The sequence below is a fragment of the Lonchura striata genome, chromosome 4, assembly GCF_046129695.1.
Source record: "Lonchura striata isolate bLonStr1 chromosome 4, bLonStr1.mat, whole genome shotgun sequence".
NCBI classification, from domain to species: Eukaryota; Metazoa; Chordata; class Aves; order Passeriformes; family Estrildidae; genus Lonchura; species Lonchura striata.
In genome coordinates, this window is record NC_134606.1 from 67544927 (window position 1) to 67566208 (window position 21282).

The following is a 21282-nucleotide window of genomic DNA, read 5'->3' on the forward strand; positions in this document are numbered from 1 at the left end:
TGGAACCAGTAGTAGCAGATCAGTCCCAGGCCAGCTGGGACTTCAGGAATTCTACACCTCAGGAACCTAAACAGAGCAGGAAACTAATTAAGGGCTAATTACGTGGGGGCAAAAAAGCACTAAAGTTGATCAGTTATGTGGTACTTGAGAAGTCTGTGACCATACTTGCTTTGCTAACTCTGTAGGATGGAGCTTCCTGCAGACTTTGTTGGACAGACTGGGACTGAAGAGGATATAAAAAACTGTTACAGTTGCTAGGACTCATTTTTGTCCTTTACATTTTGTCCACTTGTATCATCCTCTTTGTTACTCTCTAGTAGTGCAAGTCAGACTGCTCTGGCTAAACTCCCTTTCCTTCGGGAACACGGTACTTCAAATGCTCCTGTTTGGAAAAGGGGCTGATTTACACCAAGTGAAACCAGGAGAATAGCAATTCTTATTGGTGTTTTAATGCTCATGTTGTATCTTGTGTGGAAGCATCCAAGCCTACCAAGGAACACTGCAAATTCCAGGATTGCATGGAATAGCAGCATTTTACTTGTACAGGGTAAAAATTCAGGAGGAATGACAGGGTTACAGACCACCCCAAAGCTCCTTTCCATGCCGTGTAACTTATCATTACTGTCAAGCTGGCAGAGAACCTGTCAGTCTGAGATAAAGAAACTTCCCTGCCCAACCAACAGCAATTCAGATCAACATTTAAAAAAAACCAACACAAGACAGAAACAATTAAGATAAATTAAAAAAAAAAAAAAATACCTGCCTTAATGTGTTAGCAGCTATCAAGCAGAAATAGTATTCTGAGGATCCAAGGATTTTCACTCTTCTACTATTTAGAAAGTATCTCAATTACAGGCATTTGACATTCCAGTAGGAAGTATGAAAAAAGCAGCAAGACTCCATTCCTTCATATAGTGTTTCCTTTCTGCAGACTTTCTGGAGTAATAAAACTCAAGTGATCTATCCTTGCTAAAAAAAAAAAAAAAAAAAAAAAGAAAAAAAAATCCCGAGTGGTTCCTTTCGAGTTGTTGGGGGGGTTTTATTGGCTGTGGGCAAAAAAAATTAGAAGATGCTCCATCTGACAATTATTAGATGTGTCCTGCACTGGCAAGTGTTAAACTGGAATCACAATGGTATCTTAATTAGCTGATAAAGCTTATTTTCCTTACTAGGTTCCTAGGCATGTAGAAAAACATCAAAGCAGCACCAGTGTTTGTTATGAGAAGCTTTTATCTTGTCCTGTAGATTACCGGCTCTCCTCGTGCTACAGCTTTAGTAGGAAGAGAAAGGATGACAGTGGAATGCATTTTGAACACCTGTTAACAAGAGAGAACAAAAACTCCCTCACACTTAAATGTTTTTAGGACTTTTATTGAAAAAAAATTAAAACCAAAAAATTACCAAGACCAGTTTTACAATAAATTTAAGACAGACAAAATAGCTTACCTGCTATACAGAGGAAACCTTGTTACAATATTTCTTTCATGCAACTCCTGGATTAAAACCACATTCTCATTTAACATCAAAATGGATTATTTATACTTTTTAGGATTTAACCTTAAAATATGATTTAAAAAGTTGATTTCCCAAGGGTTAAAAACACACACACAGCAACATTCCCCCCAGACCATCTCCCTATGTCTGATAACTGGCAGAAATAGACCACTGAGCTAATTTTTACTTTTTTTTTTGTTATGCTAACCTGAGAAATTTCTTAAATAATGCTTACTGGGCTTTCATATTTGGCAACACGACTTCAGTTGCAGAGCAAGGTGTAGTTCCTTATTCTTGTCAGAAATTTGTCAGACTTGAAAGACAAATTTGTCAAATTTGAAAGACCTGCCAGTCTTTCACTGCTTGTCCCAAAAAACACTCTCAGAACCAGGAGCAGCATTTGTCCCAAAAGACACTCTCACAGCAGGAGTGGTATTAGCCTAAACCTCCTTCTGTGCCCTTTTGGTAAGTTAAACCTTGTTAGTAATACCATCAGAACACTAACCTCAGGATGCAGAGTTCCCATCAGTTGTGTAATTCCCAGTATTGTGCGCTTTGAAAATATTTACTTTGGCATGTTATACTTTGTAGCAGAGTTGATTTTTTTTTGTGCTTACTCCTGGCCTTTACAAAATCTGTCTTTTCTCTCTTGCATGTATTCAAGCCCTTTCTCCTGCCACCAGTTATCTCCCTTTCTCATAGCTGCAACAGAAGCAGGACACAAAGCACACAATTACATTTAAAATGTGAGAGCTACAAAAGCTGCTGAACAGCAGACAGTGCTGTAGTAAAGCACTTGTAGTTGATGAAAATGCTTGTAAACCCTGTGAATCTTCAATTTAAAACTGAAGTCAAGACTTTAATTTTAAATTTGTAAGCTTGCTAGTATTTAATTTCAAATCCTCCAAATGTTTGTTGTTTAAATGTGCTAGTCACTTCACACTTGCTCCCCATATATAGAACCAACATTCTCAAAAAAAATTATGAAAAACCATCTGAAGGAAGCAATTTAACTTCCATCAGACTAGAACCTCTTCTGCATTTTCAGTAAAATTTGCATGTTACATCATTTCAGTTATTTAAAATTGTTGCTCTTCAGTTTTATCTGAACACACCTGATTTTCAAATGAACAGTGATTTCTTCACAGTTACTAGTCCTGTCTACCTGACTAAAATCCAAGAGAATATATAAACTGAGCTTTGTTTACTCCATACTCTGCCCACTAAAAACCTTTACAGTAACCACGGAGATCAAAAGTGCTTGATTGGAAAGGTGCAGAAGTGACACATCCTGAGAAATCGCTGGATGTTTGTTTCAGAATAATCCTGGTCATGACTGTACCAAATACTGAAGTGTTTCAGTTTTCAACTTCTCTGCAGATCAGTTTTGAAAGAATGTTATGGGAGATTACAACAACAACAAAAAGAAAATGTGGAGAGATACCCACACAGTTGGTACATGACAACCTTTTATTCTGCTATAATTTGTTGGCATTTTTGATCCCAAAAGAGGAAACAACAGACTTTGGATTTTCTAAAATGTGCTCAAAATCCAAGTTTCTTTATTTTCCATCCAATTAAAAAAGACAAGTGTTGAAAAATAAGGAGCAAACCTAACTGTTTCAATAACCTTTAGTCTCACGTATCTTTTAAATTATACAGTGCAAGTGTATTTTGCATATCAGCATTGAGTGCACTTTAGAAAGGACATCTGTTGAAGTATTTCCAACAAGTCTTTATAGCACCATATAATCTGCTGTCAATTTAACTGCTTAGAATCAGCCAGTGCTTAGAAAGTAAAATTATATTTCTATTTCATCTATCAATCCAAAAAAAGAAAATAAATCTGGAAACTTATGTTATCCAACTGAATTAATGTAAACAATTAATTACCAGACACTTGATTTTCACTTACTCCAGTTTTGTGAACCTGGTTGATGAATTGCTACATGATTCCCCTGTAATGGCATGGTTTAATTTAGTGGAAGGAAAACTTCACAGACATATTGAATTAAAACATCTCTCTCTCACTTTTCCTTACATTGTCAAAGTCTCTCTTTCCAAGATGTGGTGCTGAGCCTTCTGCTAAGGCTCATTTTCAATTCATAATTGAAGACAAAAGCAGTGACAAACATAAGAGGCTGAGTGCTGGCAAAGCCACAGTACAACACAAAAGGAACAGTAAGGCCATGAGGAAGCAAGAGGTAACCGAGGTATCTGGAACAAACCAAAACTACACCAAACACAAGAGAGCAGCTTAGCTCCACAGTACATTTTACATTCTTCCAATACTTGATTGATCCATTTTCTACTGACACACAATTCAGAATTTATTCAGAACTTAAGGAACACACCATCTGATTAGACATGAAGTACATGAACCACTCATGCACTGACAAAAGCTGTTGTTTTTTCATAGGTAACGCCGAAGCAGCTGTCAGAATGGCACTGGGTTGAAATGAAAACAATGCTGGTACTTTATCACTTCTGGTAATTGTTACCTACAACAGTCAGTGACCATCTGCTCAACACTACAAGAGGCTTGTTTTCCAAACATGAGTTCCAGTAAGCTGAATTACAAATGAGATCAGTTTGAATGCATTAGAAAGATCACATGGTGTATTTCTGGAGGAAGCGGTCAAACGCATCATAAATTGCTTGTCTGAAAAAAGGAAAAGAGAAGAGAATTTGTGTTATTTGGGAAAAGGCAGATATAAGTGGCATTTTTCCATATATTTACAAATATATCTACAAAGCTATCAATTTCAAAACTGTGTTCAATAAAAATGTGGTATCAGGTGATATTTTCTCCTTTTGTTTCTGGGATTCCTCACTTCGATCTAGTAATATATTTGTGTTTCAGAAATGAGTGGGACTATTTTCCAACTTTAATGCGAGTGGAAATGTAGACAGATTAGGAGTTTTCTACTCAAACACATCAGAGGCATGCATAGCTTGAAAATTTTGAGCAACTGCCACAAAAGTAAGGCTGAAGTTTTAAATAGCAGTAAACTACTGGTTAGCATACATTGACCCAATATAATGCTATTTTTTTTTGTTGTTGCTTAGACTTCCTAAATGATGCATATAGTCTTCCTAATTCCTTGTATTTTAAAACTACCAGCACAAGTATTTAACTTTTTGAAAACTACAGAACTGCACTCATATAACTGCTTTACATAACTGTCTTTAGAAAATCAACACCTGATATTACTAAGGCATGAATTCATGTAAATACTACTTATTTAATTCTGATTAAATCTAAAATTTAATTTTAAACCTTTCTGTTTAACATTTAATTTTAAACCTTTCTGTTCACCTTACCTGAAGAGTCCTTGTTTAAAGAGGTAGGCACTGACATGACCTCCATCCAGATACCTGATTTCACACCCCGGCCAGATCTCCTGCAGGCTGCGTACGCCAGTGCGAGGAATGTAGGCATCCTCCTTGGCTTGTACTACTATGATTAAACTTGGGTCAACTGGAACTAAAGGAAAACAAAGCACAACTGAGTTCATCTGTTGTACGAAACAGAAACACAACAGCTGAGATTTCTGTTGTCAAAGTGTTATTTTCATAAAAAATAAATTATTCAAAGCTTTAATAAAATCACATGTTATAAAGTCTCCAGCAAAATTTATCTGATTTTTGATGTTACAGGAGTGAGGCCATCAGTGGAAAACCAAACTAGCCCTTACCCTTCCCACCCCTAGAGCAGAAATTCCTCAAAGACTTGTGAAATTGACAGGAGAACTCACTTTCCTCTTATCAACAAAACTCTATAGCATTCATGTCAGTTCCTTGAGATCCCATTTTATTGGCAAAAAAACCCCCTATTAAATTCAAGAGAGTTTCATATATTTTTTCCCCTCAGGGAGGAAAAAATACAGCATTTCATACAAGAGGTCAGAAAGTACAGCCTATGTTAATTTTCTTTTCTGTTTCCTACATGGTTTATTTGCAAAATAAAAATCCCAACATATTGTTATACATATTTATTACTCATAAGCAGAACTGCACCAATCAGATTACTAGCAGGAATAACACCAGTATGATGTTGAGAAAAATAACACCAAAATTATGTTGAACAGAGAACCTTTCTCCCTTCAAAAAGAAAATATGTGATATGATAAAGGGTGACCAGCCAAGATGTCTGGCAGTGGGGTGTCATAAATAATTTAAACCTTTCCTTCTTCTATATACTAAATCATATATAGAGAATATGCAATGCTAAGATAAATTCAAGTCTGCCATTCAATTTTCCATGAAATCTGAGCATTAGGCAGATTTTCTGAAGCTCTTGTCTGGCCTCACTCCAAGGATACCCTGGCAGGAGATGCAAAGTCTCACAGAATGACAAAACCTGGGAGACAATTGACACAATGGACACCATCTCTTTGACAAGTGCATCAGGGTCACAAATCCTCTTAAGTTCCAAGAAAGGTCAATGCTTAGCTAAGCTACACCTGGGTAAGTCTAGATAAATAAGAACGTCTGCACATGGAATAAAACTTACGGGGCTTTTTCTGTCTACTGAAGCAACTTAAAAGCTTTAAGGAAAGCACTTCACTGGAATACATCACAAGACATCTCTGGCTAGCAGTGAATCTACAAAAGTGTAGGTTCCTTATGTTGTATGTTTCCTTTTATTTATTTTTAACATTTATTTAAATCTAAACGCTTGCACCAATGGAGCACAGAACGCCAGGATTAAGAAATTAGGTGGTACAGGAGCTCAGTACCAAGAAAGCTTTGACACTAAAAGACAACTCTGTCTGAAGTCAAAGCATGTTGTAGGAGATGCCTTCAGCAGGTTCATGCACAGCCAAACCACGAACTGCCACAAAAGGAATTCCGAGCCCCCATTCCAGCAGAACCTTTTAAGGCGGCTCTAGGAAGCAATCACTTGTTAGCGTTGCTGGAGAGGGTTTGCCCTGAACGCCAAGGAATGCTGGACTACAGCTCCCCCTGTATGCTATGCCTGTCCTGGGAAACTATTTACCAGCCTGCACCACCCCAGAAGGACCCCCAAAATGTTCTTACTGGCAATATCATTCAAGCTTGGGGCTCAGCTATGCAGGCTACTTTCTATCTGAAGTCAGAATGAGATTTCTTCTTGAAAAACCTTATTAGCAGATTAATTAAGATCAATTACACCTAGGTATTGCATCACACGTGTTTTCTTCCTTTAGACAATACTAATTTGCACTAACTCATATCTGAAAAAGGCCACTGCAAGGAAGAAGAGAAAAATGGGCAAAGATACTGAGAGGAACATTTTTAATTAACTTTGTAATTAGTTAGTCATCAAGAAGAAACAGAAAAACAACTAGGAAATGGAGTAGTAAATAGATACTACAGAATAATGCTCACAGTATTTCCATACTTCAGCAAAGATTCCAGGAGGTTTACACTTGGAGAATTAAGAAAATTCCTTTCCCCCCACTGTATTTTATTCAACTTTCCAACGTGCACATTGAAACAAAGAGATACATACCTGGGAAGTTAGCTACATGGGTACATTCATCCATTACTCCCTTCATGAACATTAAGGATTCTCTCTGCAAAGTATCACTCCTTCTTGTATTTATCCTGTGTCCCTGTGGGCTGCTTAAGTCTTTATTGCTAGTGCTACTGGTGGAAAAGGTTTGATTTATGCACTGCATTTTAGGAGCATCTTGCATTAAGAGTCTTTCTGAGGAGGCACTTAGAGCACTTCTATTTGTGGCAAAGCTGTGAACAGATTCCTTAGATACAGTATCATTCAAGGACTCAAAGCTGAATATTCTGGAAGCCATGTCCATGTCCGCCAGACTCTCCACACTGTCAGGGAAGTTCTTCACAAAGTCTTGTCCCATCTTGAAAGAATCCGTCTAAACAAAGACAACAATTAAGGGTTTCCCCTTTCAACCGGTTGGTTTATTTTATTTTTAAGATGAACTCATAATTTAAAAAAAAGTTTAGAAATTTAAAAAAATATAGTACTAGCACTTATCACTCCTGTTTTCAACCCGTAGGTCATTCAATTAAATCCTGATCATAGTAAATTATTTCTGTCAGCTTAAAAAATGCAGGGGGTACTTACATATACAGAAGCTTGTGATATAAACAATTGTTTTTCTTTCTATATTAAACTCTGAATTTGTAATTACAATAATTTAAGCTCAAATGACCTAATAATAATAGAAAAATTAACATATGCAACCAGGTCTAATATTACGTTTAAGGCTGAAAAATTGACAGTCTCTAAATACTAGGGAGACACAATCTGAACATCTTAAAAAATCTTGCTTTTCATTTTTGTCTTCTCCATCAGTGTTGCTGGAGTGTAATGACAAGTGCCCAAGCTCTGCACCTATCTGCACCCCAGCTCATCTTCTCCTGCTGTGAGGTATTAGAAAAAGAACTATGAGAAAAGAAAGTATCTTAGGGAAAAAAAAAAAAGGGTTTTATCAGAATTTTAATAGAATACATTTTATGTTGTAGATTACACTAATTGTGATCAAAGGAGAAACTTGTAGCAAGGGCTACACTTTAAACTCATTATACAACCTAAATATTAGGTTTGTTTCTCAGGTTTTTCCTTCAAAGACTAAATATATCAAAGCATAAAGAAACAACATGTCAGTAAGTTCCAGCTTACAATTGTCTACTTTGAGAGGAAGTAAAAACAAGTTGGATTATTTGCTACACTTGCACGAGTAAATATTAATAGCTGAGTAAAATAAACCATACTTACTCCACAATATTCAAGCATTTGAATGATTTCTTCTTCATACACAGTTTGTGTAAAATACTGTTTCTCCAGCTCTCTCCAGTTCACCGCCTTACTCAGCACACCCTGAGATGATAAACAAAAGCATTCAGTACACAAGTAAAACCCAGAGGTCTTTCTAAAATAATGATACATGCAGGAAATTGACCCGTTCCTGTCCTGATTTTTTTAAGTGGAATTCTGTTCCCAGAGAGCCCTCAGAATTATTGTAATCAAGACACAAGCACATATTTTAACACAGGACATGGAATCCCACTTCCCTTGTGGCCAGCCCAAATATTTTAATTAACATTTCTCATCATAATCTAACATATTAACAAAAAATGTGTTTTATAATTTGTTAATTACCGTAGTGAAGACTGCAGAGGCTGTTGACCAGGAAAGACATGGAATCAATGGCAATGGTTTAGGCCAGTTTGTCACTGCCAGTGAAGCCATCTAAAATCACAAAGGCACATTTTATTACATATTTTAATACTGAATTCACAGTATGGTAAAAGGAACTCTCTCATCATCAATTTCTTTGTTTACATGGTATTTATGAAACTTGTGGTGTGAAAAGTTAAGGACTGTGGCAGCTGGATATACTTTCACCTATTTAGAAGTTACCACCTAGTCTCCAGCGATATTTTAAAATATAAACGTTGCTCTGGAAAGGACTCATTTCAAGGCTGAATGTGATTTGGTTATAAGAATTCCCAATGGAATATTACTAAATATTCCATTTATTACAATTAATATTCAATGAATTATATTTATAATCCATTAATTATAATTATAAAAACTAATACGATCTATTAGTTGTTTGAAACCATAAAAAAACTTCTATAAAGCTTTCCCACTAAGCTCTTGCAAGTTTATCTCAAGGCTAAACAAAGGCAATCTATGAGAAGGACTATTTAAAATTCTATACCTTCGAAATTTGTACACAGGAAACAAAATTTGAAGGAGAATTAATTCAACATGTTAAGCATACCTTTTTTCTGTCCTTTAAGTTTGAATTATTACTTTTGCATTCGTTCCCAGAATATATTTTTGTGACTATTCTGTTTATCCCAGAAAAAGCCAGAGCAATTAAGTTCAATGTACAGAAGTTCCCCATATTATATGTTCTTGACAGATTTTATTTTATTAATATGAAACACCTTGTGTCTGTTCTAGATGTTCCAATAAGTGGATTTATGCAACTGAACTATAATTCTATTCTAATTATTTTAATTTATAAAAAGTTACAAGAACACCACACATTTATGCTCTGATTCTCTCCAACAGCAGAAATCTCTCCCCTTTAGTAGAACAGAATCAATGCATACAAGCTTCCATTGTAAAACGCACTCTACAGAGCATCAATATAAAATATCACTTATTTCACAGAAGTTTCTCATTCAGCAGGGTGATGATGTAAACCAAAGGTACTCTGTACATTTATGACATTTACAGTTATAAAACTGTGCTTTAGGGGAATATTTTCCTTTTGGGAAACACTACCATTAGCAACATTATTTACTGAGCTCCTAACAAACAAAGAAAGGTGTGTTGTTTATGTAAGCTTTGCATCAGTGTCTCACAGAGCTGTGATAATCTGCACAGACACAAGCAGTAACATTTTAACTGTGCATTAGTCTTTCAAGCACCTTAGTGATACTCTGCTGGTTTAGTCTGAGCGTAACAGTGTCACACAGAAAATGTTCAGCACCTCACCACAGAATCTCTGATCAGTACCAATGATCACTGACACCAAAAAGTCACCACAATTACAACATGCCTAAAAGAGGGGGTATTTCACACAATACATTAAAACACAAAGGTTTAAGCAAGGAGAAAGGAGGAATAGAGGGAGAATTAGCAATCAATCAGTGCAGACTTTCAGCAAACATTTCTTCCCCCCACCCTTGTGGAAAAAAAACCAATTATGTGAGAAGTTTATATTCTTATTAAGCCTGCTGGGAGATGGCTGACAAAGGGCTCTATGATTTGTCAGTACATATTAAGGATTATACTAATTCAGCACCACAGAACAGGAGAATTGCCAACAATTTGTTTCTCATGACTCAAAGTGTTTATTTTAAAGCACTTCTGAGATCAACACTATAAAACAAATTATTTCCGTATGCTACATGATCAAATGAGAAGTTAAAACAAAAATTACTGAACAGGAGATATAAAAGCTTACATGTCCTCCCATGGATATTCCAGTCATCCCTAGTGGTCCATAGCCTTCTCTCTCTAGCCAGTGCAAAAGAGCTGCCGATTCTAGAATTAGAGCTCCTCCCATCACAAACAGGTCCGAGACATTTTTTAAACATGACCGTCTTTTCTCCCCAGAAAAGGAAAATAGAGGGTTTATTTTCTAAGATTAGACTCTTGACAGTTCTTATCATTCTATACATACTTTTATACACAGCTTCAGCACAATCCCAGAGAATTTTGGAGCTGAACTCCTGTTGATTCAACAGGAGGAAAAAACAAGCCCGTATTTTCTGGCACTTGTAATTTTTTGCCCACATGAGGACTAGAAATAGACACCTGCCTATGCTTTTAATGTAATATCACTGATAGCTTGGTCTTTTGGAAACATTTACCAACATTAGCATCTCATTAGTAAGCAATATTCTGTCCTGTAAAGTTGTAACAGATATTTTAAAAATAGAGTCAAAGTGATACAGTCCTAGGCATACACTACCTAGTTTGCAGAAACAAGTATTTTTTTTTTTTTTCTTATTTACCTGTTTTACATCATTGAAAAATTGCACACAACATTTGAAGAGCAATCAGTATGTCAGCTTTGGAAGCACTCATCAGTGTCACTGTAAGACTGAAACTGTAAAGTGGGAAGTTTGTCACAATATTGAGAAATTCAGGCAGTGTACTGCAAAGCACTAAAACACAGAAGACACAAAACAAGTAGAAATCTATTTGGCTGAGCCATCAGAGGGACTCTAAAAACAATAGACCTCTAACTTGGGGAGGGGGGCTGACTATTTTCAGTACCACAGCCAGGTTAAAAAGGGCTCCTGGCCTCTTCTGCCAGCATGCCAGTGCCACATTTGCGACACTCTGAAGCACAAGGACAAAGCTCACTGTGAAGTCACACAGAAATGAACACAGCTGCTGCACAGCAGCATTAACAGCCTAATGCAATTCTTTCCTACAGCTTAGTAAGATTCCTCAGCCCTCTGCAGCTGCTGTATTTATTGAACACTGTCACCTGTTACACTGGTGCTGTGTAACCCTGCATTGGATAGTGACAATCACCTATTGGGGCATTAGACAGCATCACCCCCTTTGAAACACTGATACACTGCACAACTGAGAACACAGTTATTTAATTTATTCTTCTGCTTCAGATTCCACATAATTGGAAATTAACCTACCAATGGATGTATTCCAGCACAGGCTTTCTCCTGTCATTTTCATATAACCTTACAAAAAACACCTTCTCTGTGTCTTCTAGTCATGTTAAATGTCTGAGTTAGGATTAAAAAGGATTAAAACACCAACTCATATTTGGACTTTCAGATATATTGGGAGACAAAGCTTTGCCTCAGACACATATCCTGTTAAATTCTGAAAAAAGGTCTGTGGTTTGGAAAATGTAAAAAGTAAAAAACCCAAGACTACCTAATTAGGCTTCCAAATTCTAATTTAAGAAACTGTCTGAAAAAAAACAAATCCTGTAAAATACTGAATATTGCATAGGGTCCTGACTAACAACCGATCAACACCAGATTTATTCATATACCTGTAAGTTGCTAAAAGATCTTGGAAAAACAGAATCCTAGCAATTATAATTTATTATATAAATGATAATGGAAATATGCTATCTGAGCAAAGATTATTCAGAGCTGACTGAAATATAACAGCAGCACTTGTACTGCAGTTGTGAGTCAGGAAATAAAATGGCCCTGGCTTATACTCACACAAGATGTTTGCATCTCACTCATACTGCAAGTTCATCTTGTGCAAACTTTCCTGATCCCTGAGATCTCCTAACACAACACCAAAGCAGTTTAGCAAACAGCAAACAATTTCACACTGGCAGGTTACAAGTGGTTTTTGAAATGTTTTTTTTCTTAATAAGCTATCAAAGTTTAAGCAACTTGTGGCTCAAAAGAGAAGAAAAGCAGTATTTAAAAACACGGTATCCATAAATGTAACAGGAATACTTACAGTTGATCCTTAGGTTTTCTACAGCCATGTAAAAGACTCCAGTTAAAGAAAGTAAAAAAGGCTTTATCAAAATTGGTAATTAAAAAAAAAAAAAGTAGATACAATAAATAATATGCATAAATAGCATGAATTAATTGAAATTTGGAATTTAAACTCCCACTGTTTAACTGTCACTACATTAATTTCAATCTATTTTAATGATGCAGTTTGCAACACTTTACTGTCAGATATATGGGTAGGAAAAAAGAGTAACTTAATGAAACAGAATAATACTGTTACACAAGATGACAGAACAAAACTTTACTGGTTTTTTTTTAAAAAAAACCCACCCAAATCTGAAGTGGTAACAGCAAGTTTCTCAGAAGTTAACCTGAGGTACCATAGAATTGTGCTTCACATAATGGCCATACTTTCTTTGCTTCTACCCACTGGGTACCAAAAAGTTGGTATTTTACAAGTGTGGTAACTCTTCTAGCTTCCAGAGAGGACATTAGGAATAACTACTGTGTTTTCCACAAAAGGATATAGTAAGGATTTTCTAGCAACAGGGAAGCCATACAAGCTTCTTTAATCATTGGCCGTGCCATTAATGTGCGTCTCCTCCAAAAGTGCTAAAGACAAGATGTATAAACAACACAGATAAGGAAAAATTTATGATTGGATTTCTCAGTAACAATCAATTTTACATTTTACACACTCACATGGTCTCCAGTGCCTGCTAAATGAATGCACACAGGTCTGTGCTTGCCATTCCATCTTCTGGGTATGATGAACTGAAATCTGTGAGGAAAAACATCTATTTTAACAGAGTAAGAATATCTATTAACAAGCTGTATCAAAAGAAATTAATTAAAAAGCAAAACCAAAACAACATAAGTATTTGTAACCCACGCAGGCAAACTGCCAGCAATTCAGCAACATCATTTTTCATGAACACATTAAGCAAACAAAGGAATCTGAAACTAGGACAGAAGAAAGGCCAAACAAGAAAAGGAGCCAAGATGAAAGATCATGTTCCTAAAAAAGACTACTACCTCATCATCACAATTTAAACTTTGCAGAGTGGAGAAATGCAACTTCAGATAAAGATCAGCCTAAACAAGCATGTCCAGCTCTCCTAGGCATCATTGCTATTTTTCTCCAGAAGGCACAACAGCTGAAATTGAAGATTAAGATGAGTAATAAATAAAAAGTAAATGAAAACCCCAGCATACAAACCATGAAATTATTCTATACACTCAACATTAATGCCTTCTGCTGCTACAGTTTAAACTACTGAACAAAAAAATCCTTTCTGAGCCACAGCTGTTTTCCCCACAAGATGGAGCACTGTTACCTACATGGCTGTTAAACCTCAGGAAATGCATTCACACCATCTTGAGGTAAATCTGTACAGCTTTTCAAACTGTCACAATACTAGCCAAAGTAACAGTTACCATAACTTGGCTACAAAGCACAAGAGATAAGGAAACAATAAGCATATTGCATTGTTCAGTATGGCACTAATTAATCTGATAAATGTTAACAGTTTCTTCCTCTAACCACTAAAGGTGGAACAGAACTGATTTACTGAATTAAACCTTTTCTCACATTCCTAAACATTACATGCTTAAGTACATATATAAAACCACAAACCAGTATTTCTGACAAAATTTACAATGTCAGTATCAACCCAATGTTTATGTTTAAAGTCAACTTTTATGTTTATGTTATTAAACAAACAAAGTCTGAGAAAAAAAATTCATCATAACAGTTTAGCTCCAAACTAAAAGCAAACAAATTATGCTCCATTTGCAAACCAACTCCTCATCTGCAAAGAAGTGTTAGTGTGAAACCAGCACTGTTAGGGAGCCTCCAGCTTCCTTTAAGAATGTGTTTTTTTAATCTTTGCTTGTTGCCAAGTAAGAAAGGAACCAGGTTCTCTGGCTACAATAAAGTAAGCTTGCTACTTTATCACACGTACATAATGTTTGTATTCAATGGAAATGGAAAGCTGGAATGGCTCCTTCAAATACAACATAATATGCTTTAATATAAACAGCTTCTTCTGCTACATATAGAACAATAACTACTGTTCTTCATTTCTAACATCCCTCTCATTTGCAAAAAACCAAACCAATAATTAATAAAACTCAGGGTATTCCACAGTTTTGTGCAATATGATTTCTACACTAAAAAAAAACCACAAACAAACCACCAAACAAAAAAAAATAATACTTTGCTTAGTCCAAAAGATTGAACTATCATGTGAATAAGATTTTACAGATTGTTTGCATTACAATCAATTAGTTGCACAATAAAACTACTTATAGACCATTATTTCTCTGCAGCACTAATTTCAGAAATACCTCTTGGTTTCTCTTACCTTGCTACAAGAGATTCGACTGGCAGGATACCTGGGACACAATGAGCCAAGGGGGAAATGAAGTGCCCCTCAAGGATTTTACAGTCTGATTGTCCCTCAACCTGCAGAAAGAATGGGACAATAGCAATAAATATTATGTGTCTTTAACTTGCTCTGAAAGCAAATCTCTTAAAGTAGAATTTGTTATAGCATAAAAAATTTGCTTAAAAAACCCCAAAGCTCAGGCCTACTCCTAAAAATAGGAGTACATGCTATAAACAGGGTCAAAACACTTTTTTTCAACTTTGCTTTCATTATATAATCTTTTACAGGAATCAAACAAAGGTGTAATGCTGTCCCATTTTAAATACATTCAATAACACAAACTAAGTTTTGAAAACTGAGTTTTAACATTTGATATATCACTGCCCAACTATTACACTACTGGGAAATGAAAAATGCAGTAGCTATACAGGCACTGCTTCAGTCTCTATTTCCTTCCATTCTCTTCTAGTAGCCTATAAAAGTAGTCTGGTGTAAAGTACCAAGTTATTTCACCTTTATATACCCTTAGGAAAATAAATTTAGTTAAATCACATCATCTCTTGATTTTAAGTACCTTGTCAATGAACACTGGGTAATCTTTTGAAACAAGCTTCTGGCATTTTTCCCTGTTCCCAATAATCTTTCTGAATTCAAATATTCTGTTGAAAGGAAACAAGTAGAGAAGATTCAACTTTTAATCTAAAAAAAAGAAGAGACATATTTATATAACATTTCAGGAGCTAAAGTAAGCCACAAACAAATAAAAGTTATGAAGTCAGCATTGCATTTACAGATTAATCAGGCCACCATAGGGTAGGTAGCTACCATAAGATGCTTTTAAGTTAAAAAAAAAAAGTCTCAGGTAAAAACCAAGGGACAAATTTGGTTGCTTTCTTCTGCTACTTAAATTGGCTACAGAGCCACACAGAGTAAATTAAACAAAACTCTTCTCAAAGGCATGCAGTGGGAGGACAAGATTACTGAAGGACATGAAGAGGCAATGGTCATGTGCTGCAGTGTAAGAAATCCCTTCTGGGGCAAAGTGAAAGATTGTTTTCACAGTAAAGCACATGAAAATATAGCCCAGGGAAACTATAAATGATCTTCATCCTCAAGGGATGAAGTGTCTGTCAGGTGAATGAAGTGCCAAGCGACTTGAAGAAACGAAGAAGTCAGCTTTGTTTTGAACAGGGATTTTGACTTGATGCCCTCACATTGGCTCCTTCAACCTTAAATATATAAATACTCTATAACTTGTTCATTCCTATGCTCATAAATACACACTTGACCTGACAAGCTAGAACAGTTTTGAGTGAAAAGTACAGAGGAATGATCTGTTCACCTACCCAACACTACAGAAAAACCAAAGAATGGATAGATAATCCAGTTTATCAGCACACAAAAAATAGCTCTGCTTTATAACCTTTGCTTTTCTTATAGAAAACAGCAAGTGCATTAAGTATTTCTGAGGAAGCAAGGGTAAAGATGTGAGATGCGAGTGTGGAGGGTAAGCTAAAGAGAGGTTTTGTTTGACAATAAAACTTCTAAAAATACTGCATTTATGTCATTTTTTCTAGAGTTAAGTGCATACTGAAGGCTAAATCTCGCCTCTACTGAGGAATTTCAACCCTTGCTAATGAGTTGAGGACAAAGGGAGGATATTACCATTCATCACATCAAGGGTGTGCACACAAAATTTCAGATTAGGCAGTCTGTCCTTCAATCTTATCCAAGATTGAATAATGATCACAGTGATGAGTTAACAAGTGAAAATAAAACCCCTCCTCCCACAAGGCAGTGTGAGAAGTCAAAAGGAGGTAGCATTCTTCCTTCTTCATCCAGGTCAAGCCAAGCTGCTGGGGAAGAGCTCATCTTCATCCCAGTGAGGGGCAGCACATAGAAGAAAACTTTCTTCCCCTCTGCAGACCAGCAAGCTTGCCTCCTGCTTCCTCCCCCTCTTTGATCTGCTGGGAGAGGGGTTTTCCCCTGAATGAAGAAGGAGGAACTGTAGCTGATATCAGTGTTACCACCAGCAAATTGACATTTGGTGTGGGTGTGATCACCCTCCAGAGCCCAGGCAAGCCTTGCATGGGGAGCAGCAGCATCAGTCAGAGGCTCCCTGTATAGAGACAACAGTTGGACTGCAGGGAGATGGAGATGGGGCACTGAAACCTGCCTGTGTCTCACCAAGAACCCAAAGGTCTTTAAAAGACAGGGTTTTGATAACATTAAAGTATCCTATTTTGGATATACACATGGAATAGAATACAGAAATACTGCAGTCAAAACAAACCCCACTGGGTTTGATTATTCCAACCAACGTCAACATTCCCATTTTGCAGGAAAGTCTGCTACTTAAAAGAAATATCAAATGAAGACAGACACACAATGCATTTCCAGATAAGATCTTGCACGTGGACTTCCAAAAAAAACCAAAAACAAACAAACAAACAAAAAAAAACCACCAAAAAACAAGCTCCCATAAAACTCCACTGCTATCCAGTGCACAACATTTTATTTCAGTAGCTTTCAAAAGTTTCTTCATTGATTTTCATATACATAAGAGTGAGCTTATTAAATGCAGGTTTATAATTTCCTATTTAAATCCTGCACAATGCAGAAAATATATATATATATTGTCACTTCATTTTTATACTTTAAGAAATACAAGTGCTCAACCTCAAGGTGTTAATCTCAATAGTAATTAACAAAAATAATCAAATGCTTAAAAATTAAGAGGTTCTTCCATTTTTTTCTTATTTTAAAGACAACTAAAAAGAAAGTTTACAACTTTGGGCTGTGACAGAAACTTCTGATTAAATCTTACAGTTTTAAAGCTAATTGGGAAGTTATAGAAAGATAGCAAGAACCACTTTAACAGTTTATTCTGCTGCAGAATTTCATCACGTTTTTTATTGGAAAACACTTCCAGAGATGCTGTTTCAAGTATGTCATCAGATTAACATAAGTAAAAATACAGTTGTACCTATAGACATTCCCTCAAGAAGAACATCTTTAAAAAGGAAAAAAATTCCAAATCCCTTTAAGGCTTCTTTTAAATCCATCTTTCTATCCTTGATATAGAAACACATGATTTCTGAAACAGAACCAACTTAAACCCTTTTGGTATTTTAAATAAAGGACAGCAATTACTGTTGCTACTTCAAGGGTTAGCTTATTTTCTTGTAATGGAACATATAATTTATGCAGTTACTTTTTAACAAGTCACCTTTTCAGATCCTCTGGTTTTCCCCATCCTCTGATGAAAAGTTTAGTGAGGAGAAGTTTTCGGTACAAGACATCTAATTTACTTACACCCATTAGCAGCACACTGTCATCTAGGGGAAAAAGCAGAGGTTAAAACAAGGCAGTTAAAGTCTACATGAGTGGCAAGTTCATTGATTGTAACACAAAGTGGTTTCTTATTCTGGTTTCTGCATTAAGGAAAAGCCATCTAATGTATTCCAAGAAAATTATCTTGATATTCAGGTCAACTCTTTTCATTTTGAACAAAATATAAAGGCAGTTGATACAACATGTAGGAATTTAAAATGCTGATTAAAATCAGATATTCATTACACCACTGATGACAAGCCAGCTAAAGAGGCACACCAGGAGTACATCAAAACTACATTTTAAAACTACATCTTCAACCAGTCCTAGCTGCACTGTACATGAGCAAAGAGTAGCACTGATCTCTGCCCTCTCAGTAGAGCTACGATGGCCAAACTCTTCAGCCAAGGTGGGCTGTCATAAACACATCTCGGAATGGGAGCTTGAAACAATGGGTGGGTTTAAACCACTAGAAGACTTCATCTCTTCATCTTCTTAGTGGAGAGAAGGAGAGAGAGAGAAAAAGAGGAAGGAGGGAGGAAAAGAAGGAGGTAAAGAATGTAACTCCAGTCACTGCTGCAGAGAAAGCTCATTTTTGTAATCTTGCCTTCCTTGGTGTGGTAAACATACATCCTAATCCTTATTTTATCTGCTCCTTTCCAGTTTTTCTTACAGTTATCAAACTGATGCTCCTCCCATTCCTTTCTGGGAAGAAATCACACCCTCAAAATCCCTGCCAGGATAATCACTCTTTCAACAAATACACCAGCTCAAACAGAGCTAAACCTAATGAGATTTTAGGCAAGCTGAGTATTATTTTCAAAGCAATACTTACTGACATGAACAGGGAGCCACTGCTGAGCTCTTCCAACGAGGAAGGGAAAAAAAAAACCACTACTAAAAACAAAAATTTGAATCTGGTTTCTTGGTCAGCAGGATACAGGTTACTCAATTAAAGTCCAGGATCTGTGTACACCTAAGAAAATAACAGATGAAATAATCAAACACTTGGTTAGTGAGTTTACTCCAGACATTTTCTAGTATTTCCAGATCCCTCCATACCAAATGTATTCAATAATCTCGTCACACTTCAAAGTAGTGTAATTTAATTTATGGGGTTTTTGAAATTTTATTTTCATCCAAAAGCACGTGTTCTGCCACACTCCAATATGGTAATTTTAAAAAATAAACTTGTTTGATTAAAACAAGTCAAAATTGAGATCAGATTAACAAAAACATTCCTCTGCACTTCTAGAAAGCCAACATTTACAAATCCATATACAGGAAAAAAATGAGAACTCTCTTTCTAGACAGCACCTAGAATAAATTAACATCAAAAGAGGAATTATAGGTACTTGAATTTTAGAACAAGCATGCTAGAAAGCCACAATGGGTGTAGGGTCAATAACTACAGGGTAAAAATAAATACGTGAAATTAGCAAAAAGTCATAAGGGGGACACTTTGTTTTAAAAACATGAAGGTGGAGATTTTGCTTTGAGTCCCAAGTCTGGCCTGAAAGCTCTCTGCTGCACCAAGGGAGTGCCAAAACAACTTTCTAGGCAAGTACATTATATTTAAATGAAATATTGATTGAGGCAAAAGCATTCTCTCATCCTCTCTTCTGCTTCATTGATGGAATGGAGACTCTGAAGTAACTTGAGATACTTCAATTAATCACAATCAAGATAAAAGCACTACTGGAAAGAGTATAGGAAGCACTAAAAAAAAATTTTAAAATATTCCTAGTATGCGAAGTATGCTGCATAAAACTTTTTAGAAATATCACTGAGATAAAAAATTTGGGAGGATGGCCCCTACTGTATATATGTATATATATAACAAAAGGGCAGGACATGCTCCAGTCACTGCCCATCCATGCCTACAAGGCAAGACAATCACAAACACCTTTACTGACAGGAAAGGCAAATCCAACTGCTGGAAGCTGAAGTTTTATAATTTCACATTAACAGGAGTATTTCAGCAGTGAGGATTTGAAATGAATGAGAGAATCAGGAAAGGCTACTTCATTCTGAAACAGCACACATGCCACATCCCGATCCCACTGTGACACAGGTCAGCTGGAAGCAGTGACCTGATAACGATGCTGTGGAGCTGCGTGGCCCAAGAGACAGGATCTGTGTCACGCATCTTGAATGAATATATTGTTAGCACAGAAAACTTCATATAACGTGACCTGTGAATGGAAACTGCACCAGATACAAAACACGCTAAGAAGAAACATAGAAACAGACACATAAATTCATCCAAAAGCCAATATATAAAATGTATATTGCTTTTTATCCGTGCAAACAGATTCAGTTACAAGAAAATCAGCCCTGGAAAGCACACGAGGGCTTCACATCCATGTATAGGACGGAAACTACACTGTGGGCCTTGTGTGAAAATGCTCCCTCCCAGCAGCCAACCTGAAAAAACCACGGAGGCTGTTGGAGAAGGCGGAGTTGTCAACTTCCCCACCCTCTCTCTCTATTTTAAAATACCTCTCTTACAGTTAACGCTAGGCCCTTTTCTTACAGGAGAAATTACTGCTTAGGAATCAAAGAAATCACACAGAAGTCACGCCAAGACAGACACACGCCCCACAGCAACTCCACAGAAGCGGACGGACAAACAACGGGGCCTGAAGCAGGGCTGCGAGCAGCTCCCCGCCAGCCTGCCCGAGCCCTCCAAGGGGCAGCCGCGACGCCGGCCCCAAATCTCTGCCATCCCTGCCCCCCGGGACCCGCGGGAAGGGGCGGCGGGAGGCAGGACACAGCCGCCGCGCCGTGAGGGGGCAGCGGCTCCGGCACCGCCCCCGGCCCGCGAAGGTCACCCGCTGCTCACCCGAGGCGCTGCCGGTGCTGAGGCACCACATGGGAAGGCGGGAGCGGGCAGCGGAGGCAGACGAGGAGGACGAGGAGGAGGAGGAGGAGGAGGAGGAGGAGGAGGAGGAGGAGGAGGAGGAGGAGGAGGAGGAGGCGGAGGGCGAGGGGCGGGACGGACGGGACGCGGCTCACGCGCGCGGGCTTGGCGGGCGCGCGTGCGCGCGCGCGCTCGGGCGCGGGGGAGCGCGCGCGCTCGGCGGGAGGCGGCCGGCCCCGCCCCGCCCCGCCCCGCCCC

The 21282-nt window shown here is 37.4% G+C and overlaps 1 protein-coding gene across 2 annotated transcripts; it reads right to left on the bottom strand.

Moving 5' to 3' along the window:
• Positions 1-1355: 1355 nt before the first annotated feature.
• On the bottom strand, positions 1356-21099 carry ABHD18 (abhydrolase domain containing 18). 2 transcript variants are annotated; one of them, XM_077783042.1, is made up of 14 exons: positions 21007-21099; positions 18997-19137; positions 18058-18166; positions 15403-15487; positions 14805-14905; positions 13141-13219; positions 12964-13050; positions 12440-12465; positions 10443-10581; positions 8618-8707; positions 8234-8335; positions 6992-7367; positions 4819-4981; positions 1356-4156 (listed from the first exon to the last, which is right to left on the bottom strand). In XM_077783042.1, the coding sequence occupies exons 3-14, from the start codon at positions 18147-18149 to the stop codon at positions 4105-4107; spliced, it is 1392 nt and encodes a 463-aa protein (XP_077639168.1). In that variant the 5' UTR covers positions 18150-18166; positions 18997-19137; positions 21007-21099; the 3' UTR covers positions 1356-4104. The 2 variants fall into 2 exon arrangements, with proteins under 2 accessions (XP_077639168.1, XP_077639169.1); XM_077783043.1 differs by lacking the exons at positions 14805-14905; positions 15403-15487; positions 18058-18166; positions 18997-19137; positions 21007-21099 and adding an exon at positions 13474-13578.
• Positions 21100-21282: the final 183 nt, after the last annotated feature.

Coding starts and splice junctions, on each gene's coding strand:
- ABHD18 (XM_077783042.1), bottom strand. CDS start 18,149: ATGGGTGTAAGTAAATTAGATGTCTTGTACCGAAAACTTCTCCTCACT. Junction 15,488..18,057: donor AAACCAGAGGATCTGAAAAG/GTGACTTGTTAA, acceptor TCCTTTCAACAG/AATATTTGAATTCAGAAAGA. Junction 13,051..13,140: donor TAGCAGGCACTGGAGACCAT/GTGAGTGTGTAA, acceptor TCTTGTCTTTAG/CACTTTTGGAGGAGACGCAC.